The sequence below is a fragment of the Hippoglossus stenolepis genome, chromosome 12 (genome assembly GCF_022539355.2).
Source record: "Hippoglossus stenolepis isolate QCI-W04-F060 chromosome 12, HSTE1.2, whole genome shotgun sequence".
NCBI classification, from domain to species: Eukaryota; Metazoa; Chordata; class Actinopteri; order Pleuronectiformes; family Pleuronectidae; genus Hippoglossus; species Hippoglossus stenolepis.
The window spans coordinates 12,884,240-12,895,778 of NC_061494.1; the positions used below are offsets into that span (position 1 = coordinate 12,884,240).

At 43.8% G+C, this 11,539-nt stretch overlaps 1 protein-coding gene across 1 annotated transcript; it reads right to left on the reverse strand.

Moving 5' to 3' along the window:
- Positions 1 to 204: 204 nt before the first annotated feature.
- On the reverse strand, positions 205 to 10,898 carry rrp12 (ribosomal RNA processing 12 homolog). The gene is made up of 34 exons (XM_035172094.2): positions 10,676 to 10,898; positions 9,526 to 9,755; positions 9,228 to 9,311; positions 9,034 to 9,110; positions 8,840 to 8,945; positions 8,287 to 8,403; positions 8,065 to 8,203; positions 7,838 to 7,965; positions 7,628 to 7,726; positions 7,460 to 7,551; positions 7,246 to 7,357; positions 6,420 to 6,520; positions 6,207 to 6,321; positions 5,974 to 6,116; positions 5,771 to 5,892; positions 5,620 to 5,684; positions 5,372 to 5,534; positions 4,916 to 5,070; positions 4,674 to 4,741; positions 4,473 to 4,566; positions 4,230 to 4,388; positions 4,037 to 4,117; positions 3,829 to 3,934; positions 3,640 to 3,747; positions 3,391 to 3,548; positions 3,214 to 3,305; positions 2,765 to 2,920; positions 2,508 to 2,671; positions 2,297 to 2,401; positions 2,164 to 2,210; positions 1,992 to 2,070; positions 1,474 to 1,541; positions 1,282 to 1,364; positions 205 to 968 (listed from the first exon to the last, which is right to left on the reverse strand). The coding sequence occupies exons 1-34, from the start codon at positions 10,812 to 10,814 to the stop codon at positions 866 to 868; spliced, it is 3,858 nt and encodes a 1,285-aa protein (XP_035027985.1). The 5' UTR covers positions 10,815 to 10,898; the 3' UTR covers positions 205 to 865.
- Between the last annotated feature and the right edge of the window lie 641 nt (positions 10,899 to 11,539).

An 11,539-nucleotide genomic window follows, 5' to 3' on the forward strand; every position in this document is an offset into this window, starting at 1 on the left:
ACACTCAAATTAAAATCCTAATACAATTAAGTGTGAAAAAGCTAAAGGGTGTTAAGGTTGTTATTTAAAGTATGTCCATACACATAGTATATTACTGCACTGCCGATGACGTGAGGTCTGAAAATGTCCTGAATCAGCATCTACATCATCTGCTCCCCTTCCTGAGAAACGCTGAGAGACACAGTGAGGCTCAGACACAAAGGATCATGGTCAGTTTGTCACTTCATGACTCATTTTACTGCAATCTCTCACAGGACATGAATCACACAAGGCTTTTACACCAGCCTGCACCACAAAAATATATATAGCTTCTCTCTCAATGCCTGGAAGGAGAAGAACTGAAGGCACATAAACAATAACTGCATCTGGAGGTAAATGTGTGTTACTGAAATGAGAAACAGGATTTTTTTTCACTTTTCAGCTTGAAAACTGTTTTAATTAAGTACAAAAATTACCTGATTAAAGCATTAATAATTGCTGCTATTCACTGTTAATAATTCAGAAGTCTACAGCGCCCCCAAGAGCCCAAATAACGCAACAACAAAGGGACACGTTACTCTTCCCAAACAGTATTTAATTGGTTAATTTGTCTGAGGGGTTTATTTGACAATCAAATGATTTTCCGTTTGATCAGCCAATATCGAACGAGTCAGGGACAGCACATTCAACACAATATTTGTTTGTTTGTTTACTTACTCACTCACTGCAGGACGTCAACAGTTTAAAAACAAACTGGTTTCACTTTCCATGACAGAAACACACAGACACACACACATCCGAGGTGTATGTTCACATTTCAGTATGAGTGTATGAACAAGCAAACACACACATTTAGAGTCCATTGGATTTATATAAGATGTGCCCCTCAGGCTTTCCTCTTTTTCTTCTGCATTTTCTTTCCAGACAGCGCCCCCTTTTGGGCTCCTTTCACCATGCCCTTGAACTGGCCCTGTATTTTGGCTCGCTTCCTGTGGGCAAACAACAATAAAAGAGGTGTGTCAGTGCCCAACTTTTGAAAATAAAATCTGTTATGGAGATCTACAGAGACATGTTGAGATCTACAGAGACATGTTGAGATCTACAGAGACATGTTGAGATCCACAGACACATGTTGAGATCCACAGAGACATGTTGAGATCCACAGAGACATGTTGAGATCTACAGAGACATGTTGAGATCTACAGAGACATGTTGAGATCCACAGAGACATGTTGAGATCCACAGAGACATGTTGAGATCCACAGAGACATGTTGAGATCCACAGAGACATGTTGCTCGTACCTGCGATTGAGCTGAGCTTTCTTCAGAGGGATGTAAGCATAAGGATCAGGTTTTCCTTGTTTCTTCACGTCTCCTTTTCCTTTCTGTGAGAGGAAAGAACAGAAGCTCAGACTTCATGGTTCCAACCAACAACTGCTGCATTGTGTGTGTGTGTGTGTGTGTGTGTGTGTACGTGCACGCTGTTAGACTCACCTTTGATTTGTAATCATCTCCAAAGTCTTGTCTGCCTCCGAGGGGTCTGTGGATACCTGAGCCTCCAGCTGAGTGGGGGGAAAAAAACAGTGTTGCTTAGTCTGAAATCACAAATCTTCATGGACCAACATATCATCGAGTAGAGCCTGAGCGATATGGACTTTTGGGGGATGATGCCAATACTGAGTGTAAAAAATCTATTGGCCAATATATGTTTATTGTTTTAAAATGTTGATTGAAATTGAATGATTCAAAAGATGTCGTCTTCAAATCCTCATCACAAAGAAAGTTAATGACCATTAACTTTGTTATAAATAACTATAAATAAAAAGAACTTATGCAGCCTAACTTATAGAGGTTAAATAATCAAGAACAATTTATTGTAACCTAAAGAAAATCCTGGGGGGGGTTTCATACTGCTATACAAACAGTATACCGTTTCATAATTACATTACATTTCATTTAGTTGACGCTTTTATCCTAAGCGCCTTACAATAAGTGAGTGATAATGATCATACCTTTATATTTCAACTGGGGTTCGATGTCCATGTCATCATCAAAGTTGTCATCTTGAATCTTCCTTTTCTGTGACTTTTTCTGAAGGTGAGAAAAAAGATAATAAATAAAAAGCAGCAATACATATAGCAGCAAAATTATACAACTCCTGTATCACAGGTGTTAAGAACTCACACTCTTGACTCCGGCCTCTTCTAGAATATCTTTCATCTCTCCCTCATCTGTGGAAACAGTAACGGGTCAGTGTCACATCCTGTTTAGACATAAAGAAACACACGCACACACGACAGTAGTTTCTTCTTCTCACCGTTATCACCTTCCTCTTCATCCTCTTTAATGACCAGCCGTCCATCTGAAGTCACTTTAAAGCCATGGTCAACCTTGGTGCTCTTTTTCCGCGCTGGGTTGGTGGCTGAGAAAAAACACAAACACGTTTCATCTCTGTTTTCTTGGGAAATCGACACACAAGCTGGAAGCGATTAGAGAAATGAAAGTAAGGAGGGTCTGTAGTCTGTTACCTAAGACTCGCTGGGAAACCTTCGGGTCCAGGAAGTTGAGAGGTTCATCTTCCTCTCCTTCTTTGAGCCAGGCCCGTCCTTTCTGCCGTTTGCCTGGTTTCTTCTTAGCCTTTCCTTCGTCCTCTGACAAATCGCTATCCGACTGTGCGAGGATGTCCTCAATACTTAAAAAGAACAGGAGACAAGGTTACAAAAGAGAAAAAGGATGAATGTATAAGCGATGGCAGAGCCACATGCATGTGGAGCGTTGGTCTAACCTTTCGCATTTTGTTGTAGGTCCCTCCTCTTCGCTCTCGGAGTCGTCCTGACCCTCACTGGCCTGTCTGCGTCTCTTGGTGCGAGAATCAGCCTTGCGGATGTTTATCAGCACCTTGTGGTGTTCTGCAGGCAGCATGCTCTTCACCATCTCAAAACTAGAAACACACCAGATGATCAGACACATACACAAACACACATCACACAGACGTAATGTAACGAACAATGTAATAGATATTTGTAGATCCTATATATTATTTTTGAATTACTATCCTTCACTTCTGAAGATCAGGCCTGGAGGACGTCTCGAGGTGAAGGCATCATCTGACTCAGCTCTAATTTAGTGTCGGATAATGTGACCTCACCAGAAAGTATAAAACACTGATACTCACTTTCCCCTGAGCTCATTCTCGTGTCTCATGTATTTTTAAAACGTATTTCAAACACTCACCCAAACTTCCTGATGAACTTGGTGAAGATGTTCTTCAGCTTTGTTCTGAAGTGCCTCCTCACGTCGTCATGAATGTTGCCGATGCCCTCCATCTGAACACAAGAGTGAAACCTCCGTTAAATCAGTGCACAAACATCTTTACACTTAACTCCAGTATTGACAATGTGCAATTCATACCATGGCAGTGGCGTGTGAAGACAGCGTCTTAGGGTCCATGATGAAGAGGATGACCTTGATGAAGCCTAAGGCTGCTTTGACGATCTCTCTCGTGCGAGATGAGAGCAGCAGACAAATGTTGTGCAGCAGCTGCTCCATGACCGACACCTCGATGGAGTCTGGGAAAGAGAAGGTGCTGCACTGAGTCCCATTCGCAAATACAAGCGTTTAAAATAGCAACAGCAAACAGCTTAAAGTCACCAGGTTTACCTTTATACTGGAACACTAATCGAGTTAGTGCCAACACTGTGCAGGTGATCATGGTGACGGAGCCTGCGAATCCTGCGTACACCAATACCAAATACTGCTCCATGGCATCTGGATCAGAGACAGATGTTTAAAACCTCACAGTCCACACCCACCCACCCACACCCACATAGAGGAGAACAAGAGTGTTACCTTTTGTGTTCCCACAGAAACGGACAAAAGCATTTCCCATTTCCACCAGCAGGTTGAAGGCGTTCTTACGAGCTCCAACAGAAACTTCCTTCGTACATATAATCACCTGCCAGAGAGAACATAGTCATGAAAATGATACACATCAGAATTCCCTGTGCGTTTGACACCACTTGATTGCGTCCATGAGAGTGTGTGTGTGTGTGTGTACCTCTGGCAGCAGTGCGGCGATAAAGTCTTTGTGCTCTTCGCTGAGCCTCTTCACGATGTGGGCCAGACACTTGAGTCTCGGCTGAGAACAAGCAAAAAATACAGAGAGAGATTAACATCAGACAGCTCTGTAAATCAAGACAGTCAAATCTGATGTCTTATTTATTTTATTGCTCTCGGCGCAGCGGTCTCACCCTCTTCGCTGGCGACGAGGCGTTCTTCAGAGTCTCGAGCAGGAGGACTTTGAGCGTTTCCAGATTTGCCAAAACAAACGATCTGCACTCATCTCGCTCTCCACCGCAAATCTCCTCCAGCACTCGGTACGCCTTCTTCTGCATGCCCTGGTCTTTGGTCTGAAAACAAACGCAGACACAAGGTTAACACGGAATATACTTCGGTTCAATTAGGTTCGAACTGAGAAGACTGTGTTCCAATACCTCCAGATATGGCCGAATCAGCTCAAAGGTTTTAGTCATGGTGACCTCATCTACAAAGGGAGCCATGGCAACTATAAGGTCCATCATTGACAGCCTGAAGAGTAGAAAAGGAGCAAAAATTAGACAAGAGTAACTATATTGACATCTACCATATTTAAAAATATATAAGATACATTTCAATAATCTGTTTTCTTATCGTACCGCGTGAACTCGTTGGTCTCGGTGCTGCTCAGTCGGTCTGTGGCTTTTTGCAGGAAAGTGCAGGTCATCTGTGGATGATAGTTTTGATTAGTGATAGGAAATGGGGCCTAGTGAAGTCAACCAATCATCATTCCTGTGTGAAACATGTATCACAGTAATGGCTCGGTATGCAAGTTAAATAATCATATCAAACATGGCTTCATCACTGTGCAAATGAATTAAGCTCATTGAGCTCGACTCACGTCTATTTCGGTGACGGTCAGGTAAACTTTGATGGTGTCCAGCACGGCCATCCTGTAGGTGCCGGACTCTCCGGCTGCCGGCTGCTGGCCGTACACGTTGAAAAGGATGGGCAGGAAGTTCTTAGAGAAGCGGCCCACTTCAGCCTTTTCTTCTTCTGCAGACATAAAGCAAACATGTTTTTTTAACCCTCTGTGTTTTTAAGCCTCCTGTGGGCAGACCCTAACTGCTTTTTGTACTTTTTACAATTTACAACACAATTTCAGTACATTTATTATAGCTTATTCATCTACATTAGCTTTTCTACAGATTTTAGAGATGTGATTTGAACATTCTCAAAGAAGTGACATCACAGTCAGCAAAAATACCAATGTAGGCACTGTTGGACCATTTCTATTCACACAGTTCACAGGGTTAATGTATTGTATCGTCTTTGTCTCTGAACATGTGCGTCCTACCTGTGGAGCAGCTCTTGTTGATGATGGTGCGCAGAGCCTGGCACACTGTGAGTCTCAGGTCTGGCTGTTCATTAATGGCTACACCAATTGTGCGGGCGAGGCCTTTGAAAGACACAAGCAGATCCACGGGACACGTGCAGAAGCCAGGGAGCATGGTCCAAATCTGAAAATAAGAAGAGCACAGACACGTACGTCTTAATAAAGAATTTTACTCAGGATACTGAGCGGTGTCGTGTTAAGTCCATTACCTGAAGCTGTAAAGTCTGGTAGACTTTGGCCTCTAGTTTCTGTCCTGCCTGCTCCAACTCTTCAGCTGCAACACAAAGACAAAGTCATTAGAAAAAGACAATCCACCTTCCGGGTAACATCACGGTCAAGTGGAGCACACATGATCTTTACCTCTCTGTTTGAGCGTAGACGCCAGAGGGAGGAAGTAAGAATTGAAGAAACCAAGGTGAGTGTTCTTCACGTGATCCCGTAAGACCGGGACCAGCCAACTTCGTGGGAACTCCAAGTCATCGCTGGTGAAAGAAAGACGACACAGTCAGTTAAACCACAGGGAGACGAGAGGGCTGCTCCACTGTGCGTCTCTGGGCTCTTACTTGAAGCCAGTGATGTTGAGAGGCACAGCACCAAGCACAACTTCAGGTCCCATGCTCTCCACAGCGCCGCCTATAGCCAGGTCCAACTCTCCTCTGAAGGCGAACTGAGGAGTGGAGCGCAGGTCTGCCAGGGACTGCAGGGACTGTCACACAGGACACAACACAAAGACTCAGGCAAAAGGTTTTCACCATCTTTACTCCACACGGTGATCGATGACATTGTGTGACTATACCTTGGCCATGACGGGGTGAGCTTGTTTCCCAGCAACCCGATAGAAGCAGCCCAGGGTCTGCATCACGAATGGCCAGGAGGCATGGAAGCGATAAGACAATCCTTCCTCTACGATACTGGAACAAACACACACACACACACACACACACTCATCAGGGTGAGCGTTTACATGTAGCCTCTTTAAAGAAAAGTGAGACTGGAATTTGGAATTTACCGAAACATTTTGCAGATATAAGAGGGATTTCCTGCAGAGGCTGTGGCACTGATGATGCCTATTCCATCCAAGTAAGGGCCAACACATTCAGTCAACAGAGTCTGAAAAAGATAAGAAAAAAAGATGAAGACTTGAAAATGAACGACAAAGAAATGAACCTCTAAACACACATTAACATGAATGACCTCGTTCAGATGTGGTATTAACATCCGTCCTGATTGATCTGATCACAAGTGGTCAGCACTAAAAAGAGTCCTCAGGGCGGCTTGAGATCCATTCAGACCACATTCAGAGGTTCAAATTCTTTTTGCTGTGTGAACATAAATGGATCCTGGGCCACATGTGAAGGACCACCTACTCAGCGGAGGTCCTCTGACCTACTACCGTTTCTTAATCAAGTATTTTAACGCTTCTCAGTGTTTATACGTTGATTTGTTTGTGGCAGCCACCAAAATATCATCACTGACATAATAGATTTTTCAATGAGTAATTTATATATACTTTGATGGGTTATTCCATAGTAGAGCTACCTTCAGTGCATTGATTCACTCAGCCCCTCCTGACTACGCGTTCTATATCTCACTGACACACATACAAATTGACATCGGACACATCTTTATCTCAGACTGGGTTAACACAGTATCTGTTCTTCACAAACACAGATAACGTACATGTTTATTTGCATACAGAGCAGGGAAGTGAGATCTGATCACATGTGGTCCCATTCAGGACGAAAGGCGAGCTCAGAGCCGTCAGCTTGTGATTGGATCTCTCAGGATGGATGTTAATACCAGGTCTGAACCTATCTGGAAGATGAATCCGTTACCTTCAGTGTGTTGGCGGCTGCAGAAGCCACCTGCGTGTGAGGCGATAAGAGACAGGACATGGCAGCGGAGAACAGGCGAGGGAGATGACCGAAACTCAGAGAACTCTGCAAGCTGGACAAAGAGGCAGTAGACAATAGACTTAGCTTGTCTGACTAGAAAACCCCAAAAAAGCATGATTACAAGATAAGAGTGTTGCTGTTGTGAGTTTATTACCTTGCCAAGTGAATGTGTGCTTTCTCCATGACGGCGAGCCAGGCGAGCAGAGGCTGCAGGTCGTTCTCACTGGGCAGGTAATCGTACAGGGCCTGGAGATGAGAGATGACAAGTTTTCACACCATATTCTTTAAAGATGTTTCTTTTTTTTTGTTTGTGTTCCCTCACCGTGATGATCTGAGCGTTGAGTTCCGGCGAGAGGGTTAAAGTGTTCGGCTTCCCGCTGAACAGCTTATGGAAGGCCTGCATGGCACTCGCAGTCACCAGCTGCAACCGGAAACACAGCCGGCAAATTAAACAACAACTACGTTCGAGTGACCGTGTAGATGAACAAAGGGCATTTGGCTGCAACTATGCGTTTTTTTTCTGAGTTCTCACCACATGGCTGAGTGTCATCACTCGCAGCAGAGTCTCACAACAGGGCTTGACGGCTCCCTGAGGAAACGTCCCAATCAGCTCCTTTAGAAGACCCAGCATGTGAAGTGTGGTGGTGTCCTCTTTGCTGCCTGAGGGGTTAGAGAAAAACAGACAGAGTAAAATCTTCCATTTGTTCACAGACAAAAATAATCTGTCAGTACATTGTGTCAATAATCCTGGTGCTTTACCTCCTGCCTGGTCCATTTCTTTGATGCAGAACTTGGCTGTGGTCACTGCAGCAGGGTGGTGGGCGGGGGCGTTTTCTGTGAACAGGAAATCACTTCCTCTGATGATGGAGCAAACACCTTGCTGTGCTGATTTGCGAACCTGGAGAGGAAAAGTGGATGATGTTAGCATCTTATTCGATATTGAATTTAACACGTGTTACTTCCGAGGAGGATGAGACTGACCTTAGGTTTGCTGTGCACCGTGAAGCTGAGCAGGCCGTGGTAAACCTGAAGAGTGGACGGATAAGTCCACACAGACGCATCCTGCTTCCGTAACAAAGTGGCCAAGCATGACAGGATCTATAGCAAACAGTAAAGTAGAATTACCTCCCTGCGGGTGTATCCCTCCACCGACCAGTGCAGCTCCAGTCTACATCCAGTTTGTCCAAGACTCATGTGAAGTCACTATGACCTTTGACCTCCAAAATCTAATTAGTTTATCACTAAGTTCAAGTGAGAGCTGGTCAATATTTGGATTCCCAATGAGTAGACATGAGATATCATGTTCAAGATGTTTTGTGAGGCTACTGTGACCTCAAACTTTTGACCACCCAAATCTAATCTGTTAATCGTTGACCAAAACTGAACGGACAATCCCAAAACATAATCCCTCTGAACACTGGCTGTCACCAGCGCAGAGGCATTAAAAACTATATATATATATATATATTTGCTACAGTTTTACAGAAATGGCCCAAAAAAAGAGACAAACTGGTGCAGAAACAAATCTACTTACCCATCTGAGAGCCGAGCCCATCTCAGACGTGGCCTGTTTAGTCATGACGTCCATCAGAGCCTTGGTGGTGTCCGAGAACTTGGATATGAGCACCGGAGTAGGAACCCTGGGGAACACAATACACCAGTCACACATCTGATGACATCACTGGAGGTTATTGCTTTGGGAGAAAAAAAAGAAGTGTATAATCCAACCGTTTCATGACAAGGTTGAGGAGATACGCCACTGCAGCCTGCGACTCTGCTGAATCCACAACCTCCAGGGTGGTCATCTAGAAAAAACACACAAACATGCTTCATTTTCATACACCTCCTCTGACTAACACTTTTCAGCACAAAACAAGATGTTCATTATCTTAATGAATATCTAGAAAAAAGGCAGCACTCACCAAAGCAGCAAAGTACTCTGTTTCAGTCTCTTTCCCTCCTTGACCACGGATCACCTCGGTAACAGCTGCCAACACTGCACAAATCTGTGAGGGATTATATTTGCAATCAAAAATGTGTTAGTGGGGTTTATATCCTTGCATCAACTTTAAATCTCTCTTTTCGGTGCTACACGCAAATATGATGCCAACACATCAAAACTAGAGTCTGCAAACATGACACACACCCCACAATATCTCATAAATCTATTCATGAATGGGGTGCTGTAAATACATGATCTACCTTTGCTGTAATTCCTACCTCTTTGTGAGCTGCTGAGTTGGACTCCCAGTAGCGCTGCACCTTTCGGAAGGTGAGGTTGGAGCAGTCCGACAGGCCGCTGAGGAAGGTGCCCGAGGTTCTTTCCGAAAACGCCTCATCCGGCTCCTGTTCCATGAAGGCGTCTTTGCTGCGGCCTGCACCGAGCTCCAGCGGACCCGTCTGCAGGTCATTGTGAAGCTTGAGGGCATCGACTGTTAGATCACTCTTTTCTGTGGAGGAAAAACACGATGTCAACTTGGTTTTTTAAACTTTTTAAATTTACCTTTACAATGCTTTAGGATGAAGCTCAATGATTTCATTGTATTCTAATCTGGCCTGGAATCAATTTAAAGATTAACAGAGACCGACGTGGGAGAAGCAACTACTGCTGACCCATCCATGGACAGTCTACCTTCGTGGTTATGGCTTTGTTTCCCCAAATCAGATTTTATAATAATTTCCTACACTGCTCATCCAGTGAAACACTCTAAAACGGTTTATTTCCTGGTTCAGTTGTCCTGAAAACTATTCATGAAATGATTAAACTGCAAAACCACAGTGATACCTGTGATTGGACAAACTATTATTACATTTTATATTAAAAAGGACAAACAAATTGAATCTCAGGGTTAAAGTTGTATTCATTTTAGCCAAATATTTCACGACGTGTTTTGACCACAGATACTACTTTTAAAAAATCCATCCCTTATTAATTTTTGTTAACTTTTAGTAATTTTCTGCTTTATTCTATTGAATCTTTTGCACTGTTATAAATAATTGTCGGTTCAAGGATGAAAGTGTTTTATTGTTACACTTATTGTTGTATTTCCATTTCACTTTAATTCAGGGTGTAACCCAATTGGACATCAGTGATCATTTAAAGAGGACAAACTGAGGTGCATCTCACACAAACACAGACACACTGCAGTGATGATCAAATGAAAACAGTCGGATTCAGGCTGTTCAAACAGACTGAAGAAGAAGTAAGACAGATCTGAAGTTATTTCCCACTGACATCCTGACTGGTTTCACTGACACACACTGAATGGCGCAGCACACACACTTCCCCCGTGCTGCTAAAAGTTAAATGGTTAGCTTGTAGCTAAGTTTAGCCACTAGCCACAGACCCACGTGTAATGGGGAGTCTCACCGGTGGGTCGGCTGAAGAAGCGGCTTTTAGCAGCCTGCCGGAAGCGACTGGTCTCCGGGTTGGAGTCGCTGCTGTGTCCCTTCTTCCACCGTTTCAGTTTCGACCCCGTCCCGGACCGAAGTTTCCCCGATTTCACCATTTTCGGGGTTTAAAATAACAATCTGGTCCGATGCCCGAGCTGCTGCAGACGGCTCTGTCGCTCAGGAGTGACGTCACAGGCCCTCTCACGTGTCTGGGGTGTATATCTGAGCTGTACGTGGTGTTATTCTGCCGTTAGAGGGCGCTGTCCACAGCACACATACAAACTAGAAGTCAACCCAACAGTCCCCTGAAATAAAGCTGCACCAAATTCCACACACTCATAGATATCAGTTCAAATGTGCCTGATTTATTTCATCATTTTATTCTCTGGGAAAAAAGACAAACGTTGAAAAATACCCAGAGAAATGTCACTGATAAGAGAAAAATCTTCCTGGATCCACATTAAAGTTTGATGGCCTCTCCCCTGACTCGTACTGCATCCATCCACCTATTTTTCTGGATTTCCGTCCTCTTGTGTTTGTGTAATCTTCCTTTAAAACAAACAGACAGAGGTTTAAAGGTTCAGTTTGTAGAATTTAGTGAAATCTAGTGGTGGATTTGCATGTTGCAGCTGAATGCCCCCCCACCTCACCCTCCCCTTCAGTTGTCGTAAAAACTCAAAAAGTGTAGTTTGTCCAGTTTGGACTAGTGTAAAAAACATGGCGGCCTCCGTAGAGAGGACCCACTCCCGATGTAAATGTAAAGTATTTAAATATAAAGTGCTCTTTCTAGGGTAAAGCAAAAAACAATTCATACAGTTTAGATGATTATGCATTGGTGAAA

Bases quoted from the DNA above. Each gene is read 5' to 3' on its own strand.
- rrp12 (XM_035172094.2), bottom strand. From the start codon at position 10,814: ATGGTGAAATCGGGGAAACTTCGGTCCGGGACGGGGTCGAAACTGAAA. The intron at 6,521-7,245 runs GTAACGGATTCA...TATCTTTTTCAG, and splicing joins CAGCCGCCAACACACTGAAG to ACTCTGTTGACTGAATGTGT. The intron at 3,306-3,390 runs GTATGAATTGCA...TCTTGTGTTCAG, and splicing joins CTTCACACGCCACTGCCATG to ATGGAGGGCATCGGCAACAT.